Consider the following 21167-nt stretch of genomic DNA (forward strand, 5'->3'; position numbering starts at 1 on the left):
GAAGAGCCGGGAGGGGCAGAGACTTTAACTTGGCGGGGGGGCTGGGCCGTGGCCCGGGTCCAAGGTCCCTGGAGGGGAGCCAGCAGCGTGACTGGGGAGATAAGTGCTGCGAGCTTCCCCCCACCCCCCTTGCGAGCTTCCCTGACAGTGCCCCCAGGCTGCGCCCTTCCTCCTCCAACAGTGCCCCCGCTGCGAGCTTCCCTGACAGTGCCCCATGCTGCGAGCTTCCTCCTCCAACAGTGCCCCCGCTGCGAGCTTCCCTGACAGTGCCCCCATGCTGCGAGCTTCCTCCTCCAACAGTGCCCCCTGCTGCGAGCTTCTCTGACAGTGCCCCCAGGCTACGAGCTTCCTCCTCCAACAGTGCCCCCACGCTGCGACCTTCTCCACCCCCACTGCGAGCTTCCCTGACAGTGCCCCCCACTATGAGCTTCCTTCTCCAACAGTGCCCCCCTGCTGTGACCTTCCCCACCCCAACTGCAAGCTTTCCTGACAATGCCCCCACGCTGCGTACTTCCTTCTCCAACAGTGCCCCCACACTGTGACCTTCCCCACCCCCGCTGTGAGCTCCCCTGACAGTCCCCCCACTGTGAGCTTCCTTCTCCAACAGTGCCCCCTGCTGTGAGCTTCCCTGACAGTGTCCCCCACTGTGAGCTTCCCCACCCCAACTGCGAGCTACACTGACAGTGCCCCCACGCTGCGAGCTTCTTCCTCCAACAGTGTCCACACGCTGCGAACTTCCCCCACCCCTGCTGCAAGCTTCCCTGCCCCCGCTGCGAGCTACACTGATAGTGCCCCCATGCTGCGACCTGCCCCCTGACAGTCTCTACACACAAAGGGGACGTTTGCCCCCAGAGCTGGGGATCAAACCCGGGAGTCCAGGCCTGGTGCTCCCCTGTGAGTCTCACTGGCATCCTCATTAATAATTAGCCAAAGGTTAATAACCAATGAGCCAAACCATTAATTATGTGACCTCTGACCCTGACTTTGCCCTGCCCCCTCCCCCACTCACAGGGGATGTGAAGGGGGCAGAGAAGGGACCCAGGCATTCAGGGATCCTGGACCTGGTCAGAGAACCAAGGAATGGCCAGGCTGGGTCAAAGCAACGGCCCAGCCAGCCCCAGCTCCTGGCTGCCGACAGACCAGGACAATTATCCCATGATCCACCCTGAGCTTTGGGGCCACCTGGCACAGGGGGCTGTGTCCCTGACCAGCTTAGCTAATAACCATTGCTGGACCCGGCCTCCAGGAACGTGGCTCTTTCTGTGTCAAACCCCCTTCTACTTCTGGCCTCAGCCCATCCTCTGGCAGTGAGTTCCACAGGTTAACAGGAAACCTGCCTGCTGGAAACCTGCTGCATGAGCCTTCGGGTTCAGGTGCCCCAGTCACTGTCTCCGCCCCCGGCAGGAGTTTACAGCCCTGCCGTGGCCCCGCACACTGGATCCACACGCCAGGACCCAGGCGTCCGGGTTCTGAGCCCAGGCTGAGACTGGCCAGAACTCACTTCATCTGGGGGGGAGGGGAGGGAGAGTCCGCCAATTGACTCTTCTGGGCTCCCGTGGAGACACTTTCAAGATGGCGTCAACAGCAGGGTCGGGAACGAGCCAATATGGCCGCGCCCAGTGGGCGCCTTCCCCAGAGCCGGTTCCAAGATGGCGATGCCCTTTAATTTCCTTTAGCAAGATGGCGACGGTCATAAATGCCTTTCTTCAGTGCCTGCTGGGATCATTTCCGGTCCCAACATGGCTACCCCTACAATTTCCTTCACCAATAAAATGACTGCGCCTATCACTGCCCTTAAAAAAATGTCTAAATCAAGATGGCTGAGCCCATTAAAACAAACTAGTTATCAAATTCCATCAAAGATGCTGGCGCCCTTAAATTCCTTCCCAAATATAGCGACATCATTTAGTTACGTAACCAAGATGGCGCCGCCCGTATTTTCCTCACCAATATGGCGGCTCACGGCCTTTGTCTATTCAAGATGGCGGCCGCCATGAATTCCATGCTCAATGTGGCTGATACACAACATTTGACCGGAAGATGGCGCCCTCCTGCGAGTTCGTGCCAAGATGGTCCGCAGACCTCCCTTTCCGTACAACGTGGCAGCTTCCTTAGCACGTGTATCCAATATGGCGGCGCCTATATTTCTTCAAATCAACATGGCGGCTCCCACTCCAAAATACGGGTCACGTCAGCAATATGGCAGGGGCTACGATTCCTATTCTAAACATGGCGCCCCCCACTGGGCGCTCCCATTTCCAACATGGCGGCGCCTGTATCCTCCCTGCCGTAAAAACTTTGTAAATTGCTCCCACATGGTCCCAACGCTACTTCCTGTCCCATTTCCCAAAATGGCAGCGCCCCTGGGCCTGAGGCTGGGTAGGGGAATGGGGGAGATCTAGCATTGGGGTCGGGGTCAGATCAAGGGAGTGGGGGGAGTTCCCAGGTTGGCAATTGGGGGGCGCCCCCCAAATCTCACTGATCCCCTCTTTCCCCCCCAGCGCCTCGCTTGGCCGCAGCCCCCCGGCACATTCACTGCGGAGCCGCCCGCCCGGCCGTGGGGCAATGGAGAGTCCAGTGAGTGGGGCTGTGGGCGGGGGTGAGGGGCACCGGCAGGGCTGGGGGGGGCAGGGGGCTGTGGGCGGGGGTGAGGGGCACCGGCAGGGCTGGGGGGGGCAGGGGGCTGTGGGTCGGGAGTGAGGGGCACCGGCAGGGCTGGGCTGGCAGGGGGCTGTGGGTCGGGATTGAGGGGCACCGGCAGGGCTGGGCTGGCAGGGGGCTGTGGGTCGGGATTGAGGGGCACCGGCAGGGCTGGGCTGGCAGGGGGCTGTGGGTCGGGATTGAGGGGCACCGGCAGGACTGGGGGGCAGGGTTGGGCTGGCAGGGGGCTGTGGGTCGGGATTGAGGGGCACCGGCAGGACTGGCGGGGCAGGGGGCTGCAGGTTGGGAGTGAGGAGCACCAGAAAGAGGAGGGGGCTCTGGGCTCGTTGTGACCCCCTTTCCCTTCACCCCAGGCAGGGACTTGCCCCCAGCTCGGCCGGCTACGGGCCCCTCCGGGACCTGCCTGACTGGTCCTTTGTAGGTGAGAATCTTCCTCTGTCAGTATCATGCGTGCTCGGACGCCTGGGCTCTCTCCTGCAGGTGGGAGGGGCGGGGGCTGGGAGCCCGGACTCCTGGGTTCCATGATGGGGCAATGGGGTTCACTGACTTCTCGGGTCTCCCCAGACGGGCGCCCCGCCCCCCCGTGGAAGGGCCAGACGCGTCGGCGACAGGAAGATGAGGCCTTTGCGGTGAGTGGGGGACTGGGGGGTTCCAGGGGCTGGGAGCCAGGACTCCTGGGTTCTCCCCAGCTCTGGGAGTGGGGGCTGGTGATTACCAGAGGGGTGCTGGGATCCCCCGCGTTGCTCTCGGGCTGGGGGGGGTTCCAGGGCTGGGAGCCAGGACTCAGACTCATAGACTTTAAGGTCAGAAGGGACCATTATGATCATCTGGTCCGACCCCCTGCATGCTGCAGGCCACAAAACCGTCCCTACCCTTTCCTTGACTCTGCTGATGAAGTCCCCAAATCCTGTGTCTTAGAGACTTCAATTGGCAGAGACCCTCCTGCTAGTGATCCCTGCCCCATGCTGCGGAGGAAGGTGAAAAACCTCCAGGGCCTCAGCCAATCTACCCTGGAGGAAAATTCCTTCCCGACCCCAAATATGGCGATCAGTAAGACCCCGAGCATATAGGCAAGAGTCTCCAGCCTGACCCTTGTTAGCCATTATACTGTTTACCTACCATTGCTTGGTGTTCCTCAGCTAATATGTTTTACCATTAAACCATTCCCTCCATAAACTTGTCTAACTTAATCTTAAAACCAGCCAGGTCCATCGCCCCCACCGTTTCCCTCGGAAGGCCGTTCCAATATTTCACCCCTCTGACGGTCAGAAACCTTCGTCTAATTTCAAGCCTAAACTTCCCCACTGCCAGTTTATATCCATTCATTCTCGTGTCCACATTAGTACTAAGCTGGAATAATTCCTCTCCCTCCCTGGAATTTATCCCTCTGATATATTTAAAGAGAGCAATTATATCCCCCCTCAACCTTCGTTTTGTCAGACTAAACAACCCGAGCTCCTCCAGTCTCCTTTCATACGACAGGTTTTCCATTCCTCTGATCATCCTAGTCGCCCTTCTCTGCACCCGTTCCAATTTAAGTTCATCTTTTTTAAACATGGGAGACCAGAACTGCACACAGTACTCCAAATGAGGTCTCACCAGCGCCTTATACAACGGAAGCAGCACCTCCTTATCCCTACTAGATATACCTCGCCCAATGCATCCCAAGACCGCATTGGCTTTTTTCACAGCTCTGGGAGTGGGGACTGGTGATTGGCACAGGGGCGCTGGGATCCCCGTGTTGCTCTCGGGCTGGGGGGGTTCCAGGGCCTTGGAGCCAGGACTCCTGGGTTCTCCCCAGCTCTGGGAGTGGAGGCTGGTGATTACCAGAGGGGCGCTGGGATCCCCCGCGTTGCCTTCGGGCCGGGGGGGTTCCAGGGCTGGGAGCCAGGACTCCTGGGTTCTCTGGGCCCCCCGCTCACTCCGTCTCTCTCCCCAGCGCCGCGTGGCCATGCTGGCCCAGGAGATGGAGCGAGGCCTGCAGCGCTGGCAGGTCCAGCAGCGCCAGCAGCAGGAGGCCAAGGACAGCAAGAGACAGACCCAGCTGCAGCCCAAGGGGGCCACCCTGCGTCGGCGCAGCCCACAATAAATTCTTGCGCCCCCAGCAACCACAACTGGCCAGGACGCCTGGTTTCTCTGCTGGCTCGGGGGGGGGGGGGGGGGGGGGGAGTGCAGGCTAGTGGTTAGAGCAGGGCAGCGGTGGCTGGGACCCTGGGTGGAAAGCCTGAGCTCATCAGGTAACAGCCTCGTCCTTACCCACCCCCGAGCCCACACGGCAGGATGTGAGTTCACAATCCGGAGGAAGCAAGAGAGACTTAAGAATCACATTCCTTCCTTCCGCCCCGCCCTGCCAGTGCCCCTCACTTCCGACCCACAGCCCCTGCCAGCCCTGCGCCCCACCCCGACCTGCCGGTGCCCCTCACTCCTGACCCGCAGCCCCTGCCAGCTCAGCCCTGCCCCCCGAGCCCTGCCGGTGCCCTTCACTCCTGACCCGCAGCCCCTGCCAGCCCAGCCCAGCCCTACCCCCCCCAGTCCTGCTGATGCCCCTCACTCCCGACCCCCCTGCCCCCCCCAGCCCTGCCGGTGCCCCTCACTCCTGAACTGCAGCCCCTGCCAGCCCAGCCCTGCCCCAGCCCCTCACTTCTGCCCGCAGCCCCTGCTAGTCCAGCCCTGCCGGTGCCCCTCACTTCCGACCCACAGCCCCTGCCAGCCCTGCGCCCCACCCCGACCTGCCGGTGTCCCTCACTCCTGACCCGCAGCCCCTGCCAGCTCAGCCCTGCCCCCCGAGCCCTGCCGGTGCCCTTCACTCCTGACCCGCAGCCCCTGCCAGCCCAGCCCAGCCCTGCCCCCCCCAGTCCTGCTGATGCCCCTCACTCCCGACCCCCCTGCCCCCCCCTGCCCCCCCCAGCCCTGCCGGTGCCCCTCACTCCTGAACTGCAGCCCCTGCCAGCCCAGCCCTGCCCCAGCCCCTCACTTCTGCCCGCAGCCCCTGCTAGTCCAGCCCTGCCGGTGCCTCTCACTCCCAACCCGCAGCCCCCTGCCAGCCCACCCCACCCCCCGCGCTGCCGGTGCCCCTCACTCCTGACGCGCAGCCCCCTGCCAGCCCAGCCCCCCCTGCCCCCCCAGCACTGCCGGTGCCCCTCACTCCTGACATGCAGCCCCCTGCTATTATTTCTTCTGAGTTGTTTCTGACAGAGGAACTTGGCGGTGGAAGTCGGGGCGCTGGCCTCCCCCCTCCCCCCCATTTCTCTGTTTCTCACAAGTGTTTCATCACAGGCGAGTTAGGAGGCTGTGACTGGGGCCAGCCGCAGTTTTGTGGCTGGGGGAGGGGTGGATTTCCCCCCCACCACCCTTTGGTCTCGAAGACTCCTGCTGTTTTGCAATCCAGGCACTTCTCTCCCCCCCTCTGCCCCCCCCAACAGCTGTAATTGGTTCCAGATGTGGAGCCACGACAGCGGCTGACTTCATCGCGTGGGCGCCGCGCCCGGCTCACGGGACTGAGGGAAGGCAGCCAGGGCTGGGGGGAGGGGAGACTTGAGTGCCTCCTGCTTGGACCCCTCCATTCCCAGCCATGGAGTCCCCACTGCTCCACCACCACCACCCCATCTCCCCGTTTGCGGTGTCCTCCGCCAGCGGGATGAGACGGGCCGGGATCTTCTCACTTTTCGTATCTGGCAGGAGATTGAAATAAGGGAAATCGCGGTTAGACCCACGTCATGGTGTCTGGGCCACAAGCCGTGGGTTTGGTGACTCAGCCCTCCACGGCTCTGCTGGTGCCCCTCACTCCTGACCCTCTGCTAGCCCAGCCCTGGGCTCCCCCAAGCCCTGTTGGTGCCTCTCACTCCCGACCCGCAGCCCCCTGTTAGCCCAGCCCTGAGCTCCCCCCAGCTGTACCGGTGCCCCTCACTCCCGACCCGCAGCCCCCCGTTAGCCGAGCCCTGAGCTCCCCCCATCCCTACCGGTGCCCCTCACTCACGACCCGCAGCCCCCTGTTAGCCCAGCCCTGAGCTCCCCCCACCCCTACCGGTGCCCCTCTATCTTCACCCTTTAGAAAACGCACTCAATTCATTTGCAAAAAAAAAAAAAAGAAAAATTTTTATTCATTTTGATTTTTCTTAAAAAAAACAAAGCATTCCTCAAAAATTGTCCCCGGTCCCCATTTTTGGCTAATTTTCTTCTCCAAACATGTCTATCAACAACATGAAGGAAAAAAACCCTTCCAATGAAACAAACAACTTGAAAACACGAGACCCTTGAAATGTTTCCAGCAGCCCCAGAGCCGGGTTTGTGTTACGCGGAGAGAGATCCTGGAAGGACGCACTGAGAATCCCCCAGTGTATCCAATTCTTCCTGAAGCTGGGGTTTGTTTGTTTCTAACAGTGAAAGAGGAGGAAAAACTGCAATGTCGTAATTCAGTGCCCAGGAAAATGCTGATGTAAGTCAAGGAAGATCATAACATAAAACCACAACTTTGTGTAGACATCCGGCTGTGTATGACACTTCCACAGGGTTTTCATTGCCAGTTGGGACAAAGTAATTATGAAATCTCTGGACAATCGAACCATCAAATCCCTCGTACTTTGTTTCTGCCCTTGACCTGGCTAGATCACACCAAAACCAGATGAATTTCTGGATAATTTGACTTACAATTTATTCAGATTAATTTTCCTCAAATCAAGAATAAAACTGGGCCTTTTCCTACCACGTTTGCAGTCCACATCCCCTGGGGAAATGACTTCTTTGTTATTAGGATTTTGCAATTAATAAGAAACGTCTCAAAGAAAATGCAGCACTCACTAAAGAGGAGCAGGAAGGCAGGAATCGTCCTTGCAAAATGGGTGTCTCTCTCGAGGAGCGAGGTCAGGATCTGAACCTCCCTGTTAATTTAGCAATTCAAACACGGCTTGTTTCTTAAATGCGCCCAGTGCTGCGTTTCATTGAAACACCCGTCTGGAAATAAGAGCCAGGAAAGGGCCCGCCGCTGGCGAGATAGGACGGATAGTGATTCTTCAAGCTAATAACTTCCCGGGCTGTTTTTAACAGTCAAAGCAGCGTTTTGGATGCAGCGAGTGGGGGTTAATTAGTTACTAATAATTCCAATTCCCTGCTGAAGATAGTTAAAATGTACTCAAGTAGCAGAGGGGTCGCTGTGTTGGTCTGGATCTGCTCTCAGGCTGGGGGGGTGGGCTATAGACTAACAGATGTATTGGAGCATAAGCTTTCGTGGGTGAAATGTCTGTTAGTCTATAAGGTGCCCCAGGACACTGTCGCTTTTTTAAATGTACTGTGGATTTTAATAACGGCTGTTAATGATTAGTAGCCAAATAATTGCTAATAAAAGCCTCTGCAAACTAGCTGCCGCTTTTATTCAATTTCCCTAGAGGCTAGAGGTTTAAAAATAGGGAAAATTGCTAATATACCACCCTGGAAAGTTCAAACAACCCCAATTCCTGGGATTTCAGTCAAGTTGCCCCAGGATCTTACTGTTATCTAAGCGTAAGCGCCACGCCGGCCAGACCAACAGAAGTTACCCACACGATTTATACAATTTCCCTGGAAATCGGTGGTGGATATTAAGAGCAAAATGATGATAAATCCGCAGAAAGAGGGATTTATTACAAACAGTAATATCTGCAGACGAAATCTGGGGGAGTTTTCATGGCATGTACATTCCCCGAGCGCTACCTGCTAAAACCCTTGGCCCCTTGACTCGAGCAAAATAATATTAATTAATTAACAATAATAATACATTGAAAAATACCGAGAGAGACAAAAAACAACCCTCCCCCCAAAAGCACTTTAATCCGCCAGTTTCAAAACACCTGGGTGAAAATCCCTCCAAAGCGGGTGTGGAGCGAAGCTGGCCCCTCGTCCCGGCCCGCGGGAATTGAGGGGCATCCCCCCCGTGCCCTGACACCACCCCTCCCCCGCTAACACACTGATATTAGTTAATTGCCTTTTGTTCTATAGAATAATTAAGGTTTTTTTATTACAAAAATTATACATTAAAACAAAAAAAAATCCCCCAATGAGACCTCCCCCACCAAAACTGGAGAGGAGGGGACCCCTAAACCTGACCCTTGCTCCACTGAACCAGCCCATTCACCCCCAAACTGGGCCCACAGTGCACCCCCTAACCAGCCCCCCCATCTGCCCCCTTCATCCCAAGCTGGATCCAGCCATGCTCCCTGCCCCCCTGACCATGCTCCCCCCACAGGGACCTGCTTTCCCCTAACCCTCTTTCCTAGGCAGATTCTGGGGGGGGGGCTGCTATTACTACCTGGGTGACCCCTACAGGGCTGTGGTCCCCTATCACTCAGGATGTGGGGGGGGGGGGGGCAAGATTCCCTGCCGTCCTGTTTGGGGGCTCTGCAGGAAAGTAAGGCCATGCCCCCGTCCGTTGGCTCTGCCCCCAAATGCATCATCCCACCCCATGAGCACCCTGCCTGTTTTCCCATCATCCCCTGCTCCTGCTGCTCTAGCCTTAGCCCTCTCCCTCATCTGCATAGCCCTGCCCATTAGAAAGCCCTTGTTTTGACCTCAGTATGACCTAGCTCTGCCCATTGGACTGCGTGGCAACTGTCATCTGCATAGCCCCACCCACTGGAATGCAGAGCCCCCTTATTTGTATAGCCCCGCCCACTGGAATGCAAAGCCCCCTCATCTATATAGCCCAGCCCACTGGAATGCAAAGCCCCTTATCTGCATAGACCCGGCCATTTAGTACTGAAGCCCTGCCCCCTTCAGCCAAATGCCATCCCCCTTTTAATAGCTCCACCCCCATGGTTCTTATGTCCCCTCCCCCTCTCTTTGGCTCCACCCCTGGGTTCCCAAGGCCCTGGCTAAAGTACCTGAGGGCCAACCAGGGGCCTCCGTTCCACAGATGGCCCTGCCCCCCCTTTGTACACAGACCAATGGGAGATTCAGCCCAGCCCAACCCAGCAAACGGGAAATAGAGCCAAGCTGATTGGCTAGCTCATGTGCCCAAGGCTGGGGGGAGGAGCCAGCATGACCTTTGGGGAGGCAGTCACCCTGCTGTCTCCCATTGGCTTCCCCTCTGGTGAGGGGAAAGTTGAGAGGTTGTAGAGGACGCTGATGGGCCTGAACTTTGATCTTTCCCCAGGAGGTCAAAGGACACATGGTTACACAAGGGGAGAGGGTCAGGGGTCACCCCGCAGGCTACTGAGCGCGCTCAGCACGCTTTGGGGGGCAGGAAGGAATGTCAGAAAGGGGGAGGGGCCAAGGGGAAGCCCCCACCCTTCACATATTGTCCAGCAGGGAAGGGGTGGAGCTTAAGGGGAGGAGCCAGAGAGAAGCCCCGCCTCTCACACCTTGTCCAGCAGGGAGCGCTGGCTGTGCAGCAGGGGGGCGGAGCCGGGGAGGAGCCAGGGGAATCCCTCCGCCCACACCTTGTCCAGCAGGGGGCGAAGCCGGGGAGGCGGGCGGGGCCGGGGAGCCCCACCCCTCACACCTTGTCCAGCAGGGAGCGCTGGCAGTGCAGCAGCCGCTTGGGGGTCCCGCGGCGTTTGAAGACCAGGATGGCGGCGCCCAGCGCCAGGGCGCAGAGCAGCAGCATGACAGGGAGCACCACAGCGGCCATGTCCACCGCCCCGCCCCCCGCTTCGTCCACCTCAATGACGATGACCTCGGTCTCCTCCCGCTCTTCGTCCTCGCGCCGGCCGCCCCTGCAGCCCATCCAGTCCCGCAGCGCCGACTTGGGGTAGCCCGGTTCCACCCGCAGCTGCTGGTTGTTGAACTTCCAGTAGCGGCCGCCCTTGTAGAAATAGGTGAAGGCTGCGTGGCCGGGGGGGGGCAGGGCGAAGAGACACGCGGATGGGAGGAGACAGACGGACACGGGGATAGACAGACGGGAGGAGACGGATGGACGGACACAGGGATAAGAGGACAGAGAGAGAGATGGAGAGAGACGGACAGACGGAGAAGAGAGGGCCGGACGGGCACAGGGCCAGACAGGGAGGAGACGGATGAACGGACAGATACACAGCCAGATAGGGTAAAAGAGAGACAGACACAGAGTCAGGCAAGGAGGAGATGGACCGATGGACACAGGACCAGACGGAGGAGGAGATGGACGAGGAGTAGCGGGAAGAGAGGAACAAAGCAGAAGCTAATTAGCCGCGTCCCTCAAAATCCCTCCCCCACCGCTGGCCAAGCCCTATTGACCCCCCTGCTGATGTCAGACCCAGCAGAGCCTGGGTGGGGACCCCACGGCCCACCACTCGCCTCCCCTCATCACCCCAGGTTCCCCCCGACACCTCCCCATTGATGTCCCAGCTAGGTGGGGCTCGGCTAAAGCGCTGCCCCCCTCTGTCCCCCATGTCCTCGCCGTACCTTCATCGCTGCCCATGAAGGCCCCACGGGGTGACTCGGGAATCCCCTCCCAGACGGCGACGTTCTTGGGGTACTCGGAATCCACCGAGCGGCTCTCCTCATTGAAACGGTAATATCTGTACGGGAGGGGACAATGAATGGGGGCTAAGAATGGGGGGATCCCAGCGGGGGTCTCTCTGGGGGGCGCTGACAGCACAGGGGGATGCCGAGGTGGGGGTTCCAGTGGGGGGATCTCTGGGGGGGTGCTGACAGCATAGGGACCCCAGGATGAGGAGTGGGGGGTCCCAAAGGGGGGCTATCTGGGGGTCGCTGACAACACAGGGGGACCCGGGTTGGGGAGTGGGGGTCCCAGAGGGTGATGCTCTGGGGGGCACTGACCACTCAGGGGGACCCCAGGGTGGGGAGTGGGGGGTCCCTATGAGGGGGTCGCACAGGGGACATCTCGCACTGACTTGTTGCCCCGGAAGAAGTAGGTTTTCCCGCTAGGCATCCAGAAGAGGGCGGCGTCGATGCGATCAGTGGGGAGCCCCCGGCCCAGCTCCCGGAGAGGTTTGGGGTACCCAGGCTGCAGGATGGCTTCATCGAACACCCAGTGCTTGTCACCTGCGGAGCATGAGAGCAGGGTCAGCCCCAGGGGGGAATGGCCCCATCCCCCCACCCCCCAACCAGCCTCCCCCCAGGAAAAGGCCCCGCATCCCGGTACCTTTGAAGAAGACAAATTTCCCATCTTTCCTCTCATAGGCCGTGCTGATTGACGCCGGGAGACCGACCCAGAACTGGCCAATGGGGAGTGGGTACCCATCCATGACCCGGTTATTCCGGACCCGCCAGAACCAGCGCTCCTGGGACCAGAGAAATTCACACAGTTCTGCCGGTGCCCCTTCCTCCCAACCCACAGCCCCCTGCCAGCCCAGCCCTGCCGCCCCCCCAGCTCTGCCAGTGCCCCTCAATCCCAACCCACAGACCCCTGCTAGCCCAGCCCTGGGATCCCCCCAAGCCATGCCAGTGCCCCTCACTCCCAACCCGCAGCCCCCTGCCCTGCCCCCCCAGCTCTGCCGGTGCACCTCACTCCCAACCCGCAGCCCCCTGCCAGCCCAGCTCTGCTGGTGCCCCTCTCTCCTGACCCACAGACCCCTGCTAGCCCAGCCCATGGCTCCCCAAGCCCTACTGGTGCCCCTCACTCCTGACCCGCAGCCCCTACACATACCTTGAAGACGAACATCTCCCCACGCAAGACAGCGATGGTGTCAAAGTTGCCGTCACAGATGTTGGGGCCGTAAGGGGGGTTGTTGGGCTCGTCAGGCACATGGGGCCTGGCTGTGGTGCGGGGCACCGGGGGGGCCTTGGTGGGGATCCCCGACTTGCTCCCTGGGCAAAGGGACACAAAGGGTTAATAGAGAGTGGAGGAGTCAGGGACTATGGGAGGGTCTGTGTGGGGGTCAGGTGTTGTGCCCCATACGCCCAGTGCTGGGGGCTGTGGGTGACCTGTTATTCAGCGTGAGGTTCAGGGGGTGAAGTTATGGGCTGCTGGCTGGGATTGGGATGGAGGTAGAATCAGCATGAAGGGCGAGGGGGTGTCACACCCAAGGGAGTTAAAGGTTAGGGTCAGGGGTGAGGATGGGGTCACACCCCAAAAGAAGAGCAGGGTCCCCCGCACTGTGAAGCCACGGGTGCCCTGTTGGTGGGTTAGGAGCTGGGTGGTCCCGCGCTCCTGCATGCTGCGCCAATGGGAAGGGTTTGCAGTGTGGGGGCAGGGGGTGGTCGCACCATAGAGCTGCTGGATGCCGCGCAGGTCATCGTCCGGCAGCACAAAGTTCTCGGTGTCCATCCACTGGTAGAAGGGCGCCATGATGGCCGAGGGGTCGTTCGAATGCTCCAGCCCCAGCGCGTGGCCCAGCTCGTGCACGGCCACCAGGAAGATGTCGTTTCCTGTGGGAGCGGGAGCATCAGTGTGTGGCATGGCCTGATGAGGATGTCACCACGGCCATCCGGGAACGGGGTCTTCACCATATCCACTAGGGAACGGGGACGTCACCACATTTGCCCCAGAACGGGGTGTCACCGTATCCACCCAGGAATGGGGACACCACCATGTCTGCCCGGTACCAGACATCACCATGGCCGACTGGGAATGGGGACACCACAGGAACAGGGACACCTCTGTGTCAGGGACGCCACCACGTCTGCACAGGTGAGATTATTCCCCCCCGCTTGGAAATGGGACATGGGAGGGACTGGCCCAATCCAGCCCCAGAGCAGGGGACTGTCTGGCTCAGGAGGGTGGGGAATGGGACACGGGGCCTTTCTCCTCTAGGAGGCGCCGACTCTCATCCAGCCCCGGGGGGACTGGCTGGCTCAGGAGGGTGGGGAATGGGACACGGGGCCTGTCCCTTCCAGGGGACGCCGGCTCCCATGCGGCCCCAGAGGAAGGATTCGGGGGGTTCCCACGGATGTGGAAAGGGGAAGTCACACCATAGTCAGCCCATAGTCAATGAGTTGGGGGAGGGGACTTTCCCAGCATCTCCTTCCCTGCCCTGCCCCCCTCCCTAGCCTCCCTGCATCCCCGAAGAGAAAGTCCTGGGCCCTCCCCACCATTGATTCCCCCTCCCCCTTCTTGCCATGCTCCCAGCCCCCCACGACCTCTCCCCCGATACCCCATCTGCCCCCCTGCCTACCCCGAGCCCCCTATGCCCTCTCCCTTACCCCCGAGCCCTCCACCCGCTCCCAACCCCCACTCACCATTGAGGTCATCGTTGCGGACGGTCCAGGGCTCGGCCAAGTCGAAGTGGGTGTCGCCGCCAATGTGGGGGCCGGGAAAGTAGGCGTGGGCTAGGAAGCCCCCCTCCCCGTCGAAGGGGGTGCTGTCGCCGTGGAAGCCCTCGGCGAAGAAGATCATGATGTCGGCCTGCGGCGCCCGGCCCTGGCGCACGTGGGCGTAGGGCACCTCACGGAAGCGCAGCGGCGTGGCCGCCCCCCACACCCCAAAGGCCCGGCGGATGGCCTCGAATGTGGCCACCTCACCCACCTTGGGCGTATAGTTCTGGATGCTGGTGGTGGGAGGGGGGATACAGCCTGGGTCAGACCTGCATGGCTCCCCCCCCATTGCTGCCCCCTGGTCACTGCATGGCCCCCCACATCCCGTCACTGTCCCATGCCCCTCACTGCCCCATGGCCCCCATCACTGTTCCACAGTGTCCCCCCGTCATGGTCTCATGGCCACCAACCTCCTGTCACTGCCCCCCAGCCACCACACTGCCCCCTCATCCCTGTCACGGCCCCCAGACCCATGGCTACCCCACTGCCCCACCACAGCCCACGGCTCCCTCACAGACCCATGGGCTCCCCATCACTACCCCACAGACTCTCCCCCACTTGGCCCCTTTGTCCCCAGCCCACCTGCCGCAGCCCTCCAGAGCCCACCCAGTTCCCCATGGCCCACTCAGCCCCATGGCCCCCCAACTCTCTGCACCTTCACATCCACCGCCAGCCCCTTACAGCCCCTCACACACTCTTCCTGGCCTCTCACCAGAACGTAATCTCGTTGTGCTGCCATTTCAGGCCCTGGATTGCATAGCGCCGGCGCCGCACATTGGCCTTGATCTCGGCCCCGAACTTATCTGGGACGCCACAGCGGGGCCGCTGCATGGCCCTGAGGGAGGGGAGTGGAAGGGTGAGCCTGGAGGGGCAATTTCGTTAGAACTTGTCCCCTGGGGGCAGAGTCTCCCAGCACTTGGGGCAGTTTTTTGTGTGCATGAGGGTTGAGATCCCGTCTCCTCAGTGTCATGTGGCCTGAAGTTCCATAGGCTCATCACACCCAAGGGACCATTGCACAGACCCTGACCGAGATCAGGGCCCTCTTGGTGCTGGGTGCTCCACAGAGCCCAGGTCACTAGTAGAGCTGGGAATAGAACCCAGGCATCCTGCCCCTTCCCCCGTAATATCACAGCTTTGTAGCCCTGTCGTTACCTCCAGAACGGAGCAAAGATCCGACTCCTGGGCCATTTCAACCCTTCCCAAATCCCGCTACAGTTCCTGGCTTCATACCTGCCCTGGGGCTCGGATTGGGGCACCAGTTTGGAAAAATCCCATGATTCTCAGTGGTGGGAATTTCCAAAGGGGCCGTTCCCATTGGCGCCCAACCCCCACTGACCCTTAATGGAGATAGAACCCAACGTCCATTGGTGCCCAAGCCCCACTGGCCCCTAATGGTGCTAGAACCCAACGTCCATTGGGGCCCAACCCCCATTGATACTTAATGGGGCTAGAATCCAATGTCCATTGGCTCCCAACCCCCATTGACCCTTAATGGTGCTAGCAGGGCCAGCTCCAGGCACCAGCTTCTCAAGCAGGTGCTTGGGGCGGCAGTTCCGGACAGGGGCGGCAGGTCCAGGTATTCGGCGGCAATTCAATGGACGGTCCCTCACTCCACCTGGGAGTGAAGAACTTCCGGCCGAATTGCCGCTGCAGATCTCGATCGCGGCTTTTTTTAGATCGCAATCGTGGCTTTTTTTGTTTGTTTGTTTTGGCTGCTTGGGGTGGCCAAAACCCTGGAGCCAGCCCTGGGTGCTAGACCACAACCTCCATTGGCACCCAACCCCCATTCACACCTAATGGTGCTAGACTGCAACGTCCATTGGCACCCAACGTCCATTGGCACCCAACCCCCATTGACACCTAATGGTGCTAGACCGCAACGTCCATTGGCACCCAACCCCCATTAACCCTTAATGGGGATAAAACCCAACGTCCATTGGCACCCAACCCCCATTGACACCTAATGGTGCTAGACCGCAACGTCCATTGGCACCCAACCCCCATTAACCCTTAATGGGGATAAAACCCAACGTCCATTGGCACCCAACCCCCATTGACACCTAATGGTGCTAGACCGCAACGTCCATTGGTGCCCAACCCCCATTGACACCTAATGGTGCTAGAACCCAATAGCCATTGGCGCCCAACCCCATTGACCCTTAATGGGGATAGAACCCAACATCCATTGGTGCCCAACCCTGATTGGCCCCTAATGGTGCTAGAACCCAACGTCCATTGGTGCCCAACCCTGATTGGCCCCTAATGGTGCTAGAACCCAACGTCCATTGGCACCTAACCCCCATTGACGGCTAATGGGGCTAGAACCCAACACCCATTGGTGCCCAACCCCCATTGAACCTTAATGGGGATAGAACCCAATGCCCATTGGCACCTAATGGGGTTAGAATGCAATGTCCATTGGTGCCCAACCCCCATTGACCATTAATGGGGCTAGAATCCAATGTCCATTGGTGCCCAACCCCCATTGACTCTTAATGGGGATAGAACCCAACGCCCATTGGCACACAACTCCCATTGACCCTTAATGGGGATAGAACCCAACGTCCATTGGCACCCAACCCCCATTGACACCTAATGGTGCTAGATCGCAAAGTCCATTGGCGCCCAACCCCCATTAACCCTTAATGGGAATAAAACCCAACGTCCATTGGCACCCAACGTCCATTGATCATTAATGGGGATAGAACCCAATGTCCATTGGTGCCCAACCCCCATTGACACCTAATGGTGCTAGAACCCAATGACCATTGGCGCCCAACCCCCATTGACCCTTAATGGGGATAAAACCCAATGTCCATTGGTGCCCAACCCTGATTGGCCCCTAATGGTGCTAGAACCCAATGTCCATTGGCACCTAACCCCCAATGACCCTTACTGGGGATAGAACCCAACGTCCATTGGTGCCCAACCCTGATTGGCCCCTAATGGTGCTAGAACCCAATGTCCATTGGCACCCAACCCCCATTGACCCCTAATGGGGATAGAACCCGTCTCATAGCACTAGAACTCAAAGCTCGGTAGGCTCAATGGGGGTGGTTCTCCTGGGGCTTGGTCGTGGGATGACTCACCTCATGGTGTCGGCGTCAGCGGTCCCAGTGATCTGCAGACCGTAGAAGCTCTGCATGGCGCTGATGGCAGCCGAGAGTGACTGGGGTGAGCGCTGGGTATGGGTCCGCAAGTCGCCGGGGGGGAGGTACCCATACTGCTGCAGCCAGGCCTGGGGAGGGAGAGAGTCAAGGTGGGCCCACAGACCCCCACAACACCGACCAGCCATCCCCCTCCCCCTTAGCAGTCCCCCATGCCCAGCTCACACACACCTGCCCTCCATCCCCCATAAATACCCACCTCTGCCCTCCTTACCCCGCATGCCCCCAACTCCCACAATGACCCCATCTGCCCAACACCAACCACCACACATACCCCTCACCGATCACTCCCTCACCCCCACCCCACCCCTATAGTGACCCCTAAACCCCATCCCCCACACATGTCCCACAACACCCACCCCCATCCCAGACATTGTCTCCCTATAGCCCACCCCACCACAGCCTGAATCCATGCAAAAGCTCACCCACCCATCCCTGGCATCATGTACTCTGTGACCCAAGGCTGGGTTAGCAGGGGGCTGCGGGTCTGGAGTGAGGGGCCCAGGGCTGGGCTAGCAGGGGCTGCAGGTCAGGAGTGAGGGGCACCGGCAGTGCTGGCGGGGGGAGGGTGGTCTTGTTGAATAAGGGCTGTTAGAGGCAGGAAGTGGGGGGACCCTTAACCCAGTGTGCTCTGGATTGTGCCTACTGAATCTATTCCTCACCCATGCTCCCGGTGGCCGGCACCCCCTCATTCCGGTTCACCTCCCAGAGCCCTCCAGTTGATTTATCCTCTGGCTTCATTTCTTCCCTCCCCCGCCCCAGCTCTAAATACAGCCCATACACCTCCCCTGCTTCCGCTCTCCCACCCCCAGGGGCTAAATTTTCTCTTCCAAGCGAGACACAAACAAGTGTCTCCCACTCGCTGGCAGGCAGATCCCACCTGCTCGACACGCGGTTATCCCTAGCCCGGTTCGTTCATTCTTCCCAGCCCAAACCCCCAGCGCTCGAGTTCCAGGTTCCGAGTCACCCAGTTCCCCTGTCGGGATTTTTACCCTGCCCTTGTCTCAGTTCAACTCTTTTCCATTGGGGGGCCTGGGGCTGCGAGCTGTCCCTGCACTCGTTTATTCCGGGCCTGCTTCGTTTGTTCTTCCGACCGAAAGGTGGAAGGGAAAAGGCTGACTGGTCCCCTTCGCTCCTGACCGGTCCACGGTATTTGTTGCTTCTTCCTGCCTTTCCCTGCACTGCTCCGTTGGGCAGCTGGCTCCTCCACTCTCCTGCAGGCGTGTGGTGGGCACCGGTGTCCAGCGCCTAAGTGCTACCCTTGGCCCCTATCCTGAGCTATCCCAGCTCCTCGCTCACTTCTGCAGGCTCTCTCCCAAGCCTGGGGCAGGAAAGGCGGCGCGCTGGCCCGGTCCCCCCTTCCCCACATTCCCTCTCCCTTCGCCACACAAGCAGGCCTTTGTGGCTGGGGGATTTGGTGGTGAGTTCCCCCCCCCCCTCACGGGGAATCCCAGCCAGCTCCCCCCCACCCCCTGGAGCATGGAAGAGAAGGAAGGAGACGGACTTGGCTCGGACGAGCGAGAGGGCAGAACGAGCAGAGAGTTCGGTGGAAGCCAAGAAAACGCTGGCCACAGAAACAGGGTGGGAGGCCAGGGCTTTGGTGAGGTCCTTCAAGGAATGATTGTGTAATTGGACAGCCTTCGGATTGGGAACGAGAGAGAGTGTGTGAGTGCGTGTGTGTGGGGGGGGATGTATAGATAGAGTGGATGGGGATAGATAGATTAGATTGAGTGGATGGGGCTGGAGAAAGAAAGAAAGAAAGAAAGAAAGAAAGAAAGAAAGAAAGAAAGAAAGAAAGAAAGAAAGAAAGAAAGAAAGAAAGAACCTGGCAGCCAAAGGAAGAACATGCCAGTTTCTTGGGTGACGTCCAGGTATTTCGGAGCGGCTCCAGATGTGACTCACGCGGCAGCCCAGCGAATGGAGGAATGAAAACACGGAGGGAGTGGAGTGAGAGAACGGGGAAGTGGGGGACCCAGGTAGGGGAAGGGAGCTGTGAGAGAGGAGGACCAGGGAAACACCATCAGTGAAATGAGAGAATGAGAAAGTGGCTCAATAAATAAGTACAAGGGGAAGAAGAGAAGGAATGGGTAGAAGGAGAAAATCCCCAAAGAAAGGAGTGGAAGTAAGGGAATGAGAAAGTCTGGTGAAGAGATGAGTGGGCGGGAAGTGGTTTGTGGAGTTACATTTCAGGGCTGGCCCCGTAGGGAGAAGAAAGGATGGCGGAAAAGCCCAGATCAAGGAGTTCAGGAAGGAGAAAAGGAGAAAACCCCCAGATGGAGAAGTAGGAAGGAAGGAAGGGGAAAGAGAGGTGTGAAAGAAGATTGGTTGGGGGTCACCCCGTAGAGAAGCGTTGTCCCTGTGAGGGAGAGGGGAGGAAGGCTAGGAAAAGAGTTTAATACTGTAAACAAATGGAAGCGGGCGGGTGGGAGACAAAGGAAAGGAGGGAATGGGATAATCTGGCAAGTGGAGGAATGGAAATAAAAAACCAGGCTTGGAGACGAACTGCGGGGTTTGCTCCAGGCGCGGGCCGTGAGGAAGGGACGAAGGAGCCACCGGGAAGAGGGAGGGAGGAAAGCCGTGGAGTGTCTGGCTGAGGAAGGGGTCAGGGCGAAAGGAAGGAGCGCGAAAGCCGCCCAAGGGAGGGATAGACGACGTGCGGCGAAGGGCAGAGGGGCGAGGAAATGGAGCCCAGCGAAGGAATGTGAAAGTTTTTGGCAGGCGAAGTTTGGCGTGGGGGAGGAGGCGAAGCGGGCTGGGAGCGAGGGAAGGGGGAAGCGGGCAAAGGAGGAGTGCGAAGGGAGCGTCCTGCGGAAAACACCAGCCCGGGGCTGAAAGGAGAGGCAGGGAGAGGCGGCTGGTCCCGCGCTGGAGGGGAGGCATAGGCACCTGGGCAGAGGGAGCTGGGGGACTTGGGCCCCCCAGGAAAGAGGGGCCGGGGCGGGGGGAACAGGGGTGTGAAAAGCGGGACTCTTGGCTTTTGGAGCGGGGGGCAGTGGGGTATATAAGACGAAGCCCCAGGTAGCGGGGTCCCCGGGACCGAGCTGTGGGCTCGCCCCGGGAGGCAGCGGGGTGACTGCGGCGAGGACAGACCCAACGGCCGGGAGCGGGACTCACCTCGGGGCTGAAGTTGGGGTCCCCGGCGGCGCCCCGGAGCAGGGCGATCAGCACCAGGGTGGCGGAGAGCAGGGAGGGCGCCAGGCTCGGCGAGGGGCTCATCTTCTTTCCTTCCCTCCCTCCGCGGCGACTGGCCCCTTCCCTCGCCTCGCCTCCCCGCCGGACTGAGGACGTGGGCAGCGCCTGGCCCCACTTAGAGCCGGGGACGGGGGCGGGGGCTGGGCCGGGCCAGGCCGAGGGGAAGCGGGGAGCGAACCGACGGCCCGTGGAGCCACCTAGAGGAGAGACGAGGGGAAGGGACAGGGGGAGAGATCTAGAGAGCTCGACCCAGGGGTGTCTGGGGGTGGATCTCGGGGTGTCTGGGGGGATAGATCAGGGGGTGTCTGGGGGTGGATCCCGGGGTGTCTCGGGGGATATATCAGGGGTGTCTTTGGGGATAGATCAGGGAGTATCTGGGGGGTGGATCTCGGGGTGTCTGGGGGTGGATCCGGGATGTCTCGGCGGATAGATCAGAGGGTGTCTCGGGGGTGGATCCGGGGTGTCGATGGATGGATCTGGGGGTGGATCCCGGGGTGTCTGGGGGTGGATCCCGGGGTGTCTCGGGGGATATATCAGGGGTGTCTTTGGGGATAGATCAGGGAGTATCTGGGGGGTGGATCTCGGGGTGTCTGGGGGTGGATCCGGGATGTCTCGGCGGATAGATCAGAGGGTGTCTCGGGGGTGGATCCGGGGTGTCGATGGATGGATCTGGGGGTGGATCCCGGGGTGTCTGGGGGTGGATCCCGGGGTGTCTGGGGGGATAGATCAGGAGTGTCTGGGGGTGGATCCGGGGTGTCGGTGGATGGATCTGGGGGTGGATCCCGGGGTGTCTGGGGGTGGATCCCGGGGTGTCTGGGGGGATAGATCAGGAGTGTCTGGGGGTGGATCCGGGGTGTCGGTGGATGGATCTGGGGGTGGATCCCGGGGTGTCTGGGGGTGGATCCCGGGGTGTCTGGGGGGATAGATCAAGAGTGTCTGGGGGTGGATCCGGGGTGTCGGTGGATGGATCTGGGGGTGGAT

The 21167-nt window shown here is 59.9% G+C and overlaps 2 protein-coding genes across 2 annotated transcripts; one reads left to right on the top strand and one right to left on the bottom strand.

The window, feature by feature from the left end:
• Positions 1–2280: 2280 nt before the first annotated feature.
• Positions 2281–4775, top strand: MRPL52 (mitochondrial ribosomal protein L52). Its single transcript, XM_054045034.1, has 5 exons — positions 2281–2379; positions 2502–2577; positions 3015–3082; positions 3226–3290; positions 4601–4775. Exons 1-5 carry the CDS (start codon positions 2316–2318, stop codon positions 4748–4750), a joined length of 423 nt encoding a protein of 140 aa, XP_053901009.1. The 5' UTR covers positions 2281–2315; the 3' UTR covers positions 4751–4775.
• A 2927-nt stretch (positions 4776–7702) lies between these two features.
• Positions 7703–20281, bottom strand: MMP14 (matrix metallopeptidase 14). The gene is made up of 10 exons (XM_054045033.1): positions 20109–20281; positions 16917–17065; positions 14540–14662; positions 13753–14060; positions 12781–12942; positions 12221–12381; positions 11717–11855; positions 11466–11616; positions 11014–11129; positions 7703–10455 (listed from the first exon to the last, which is right to left on the bottom strand). Exons 1-10 carry the CDS (start codon positions 20208–20210, stop codon positions 10127–10129), a joined length of 1740 nt encoding a protein of 579 aa, XP_053901008.1. The 5' UTR covers positions 20211–20281; the 3' UTR covers positions 7703–10126.
• Positions 20282–21167: the final 886 nt, after the last annotated feature.

The sequence above is a fragment of the Malaclemys terrapin genome, chromosome 12, assembly GCF_027887155.1.
Source record: "Malaclemys terrapin pileata isolate rMalTer1 chromosome 12, rMalTer1.hap1, whole genome shotgun sequence".
Taxonomy (NCBI): Eukaryota; Metazoa; Chordata; order Testudines; family Emydidae; genus Malaclemys; species Malaclemys terrapin.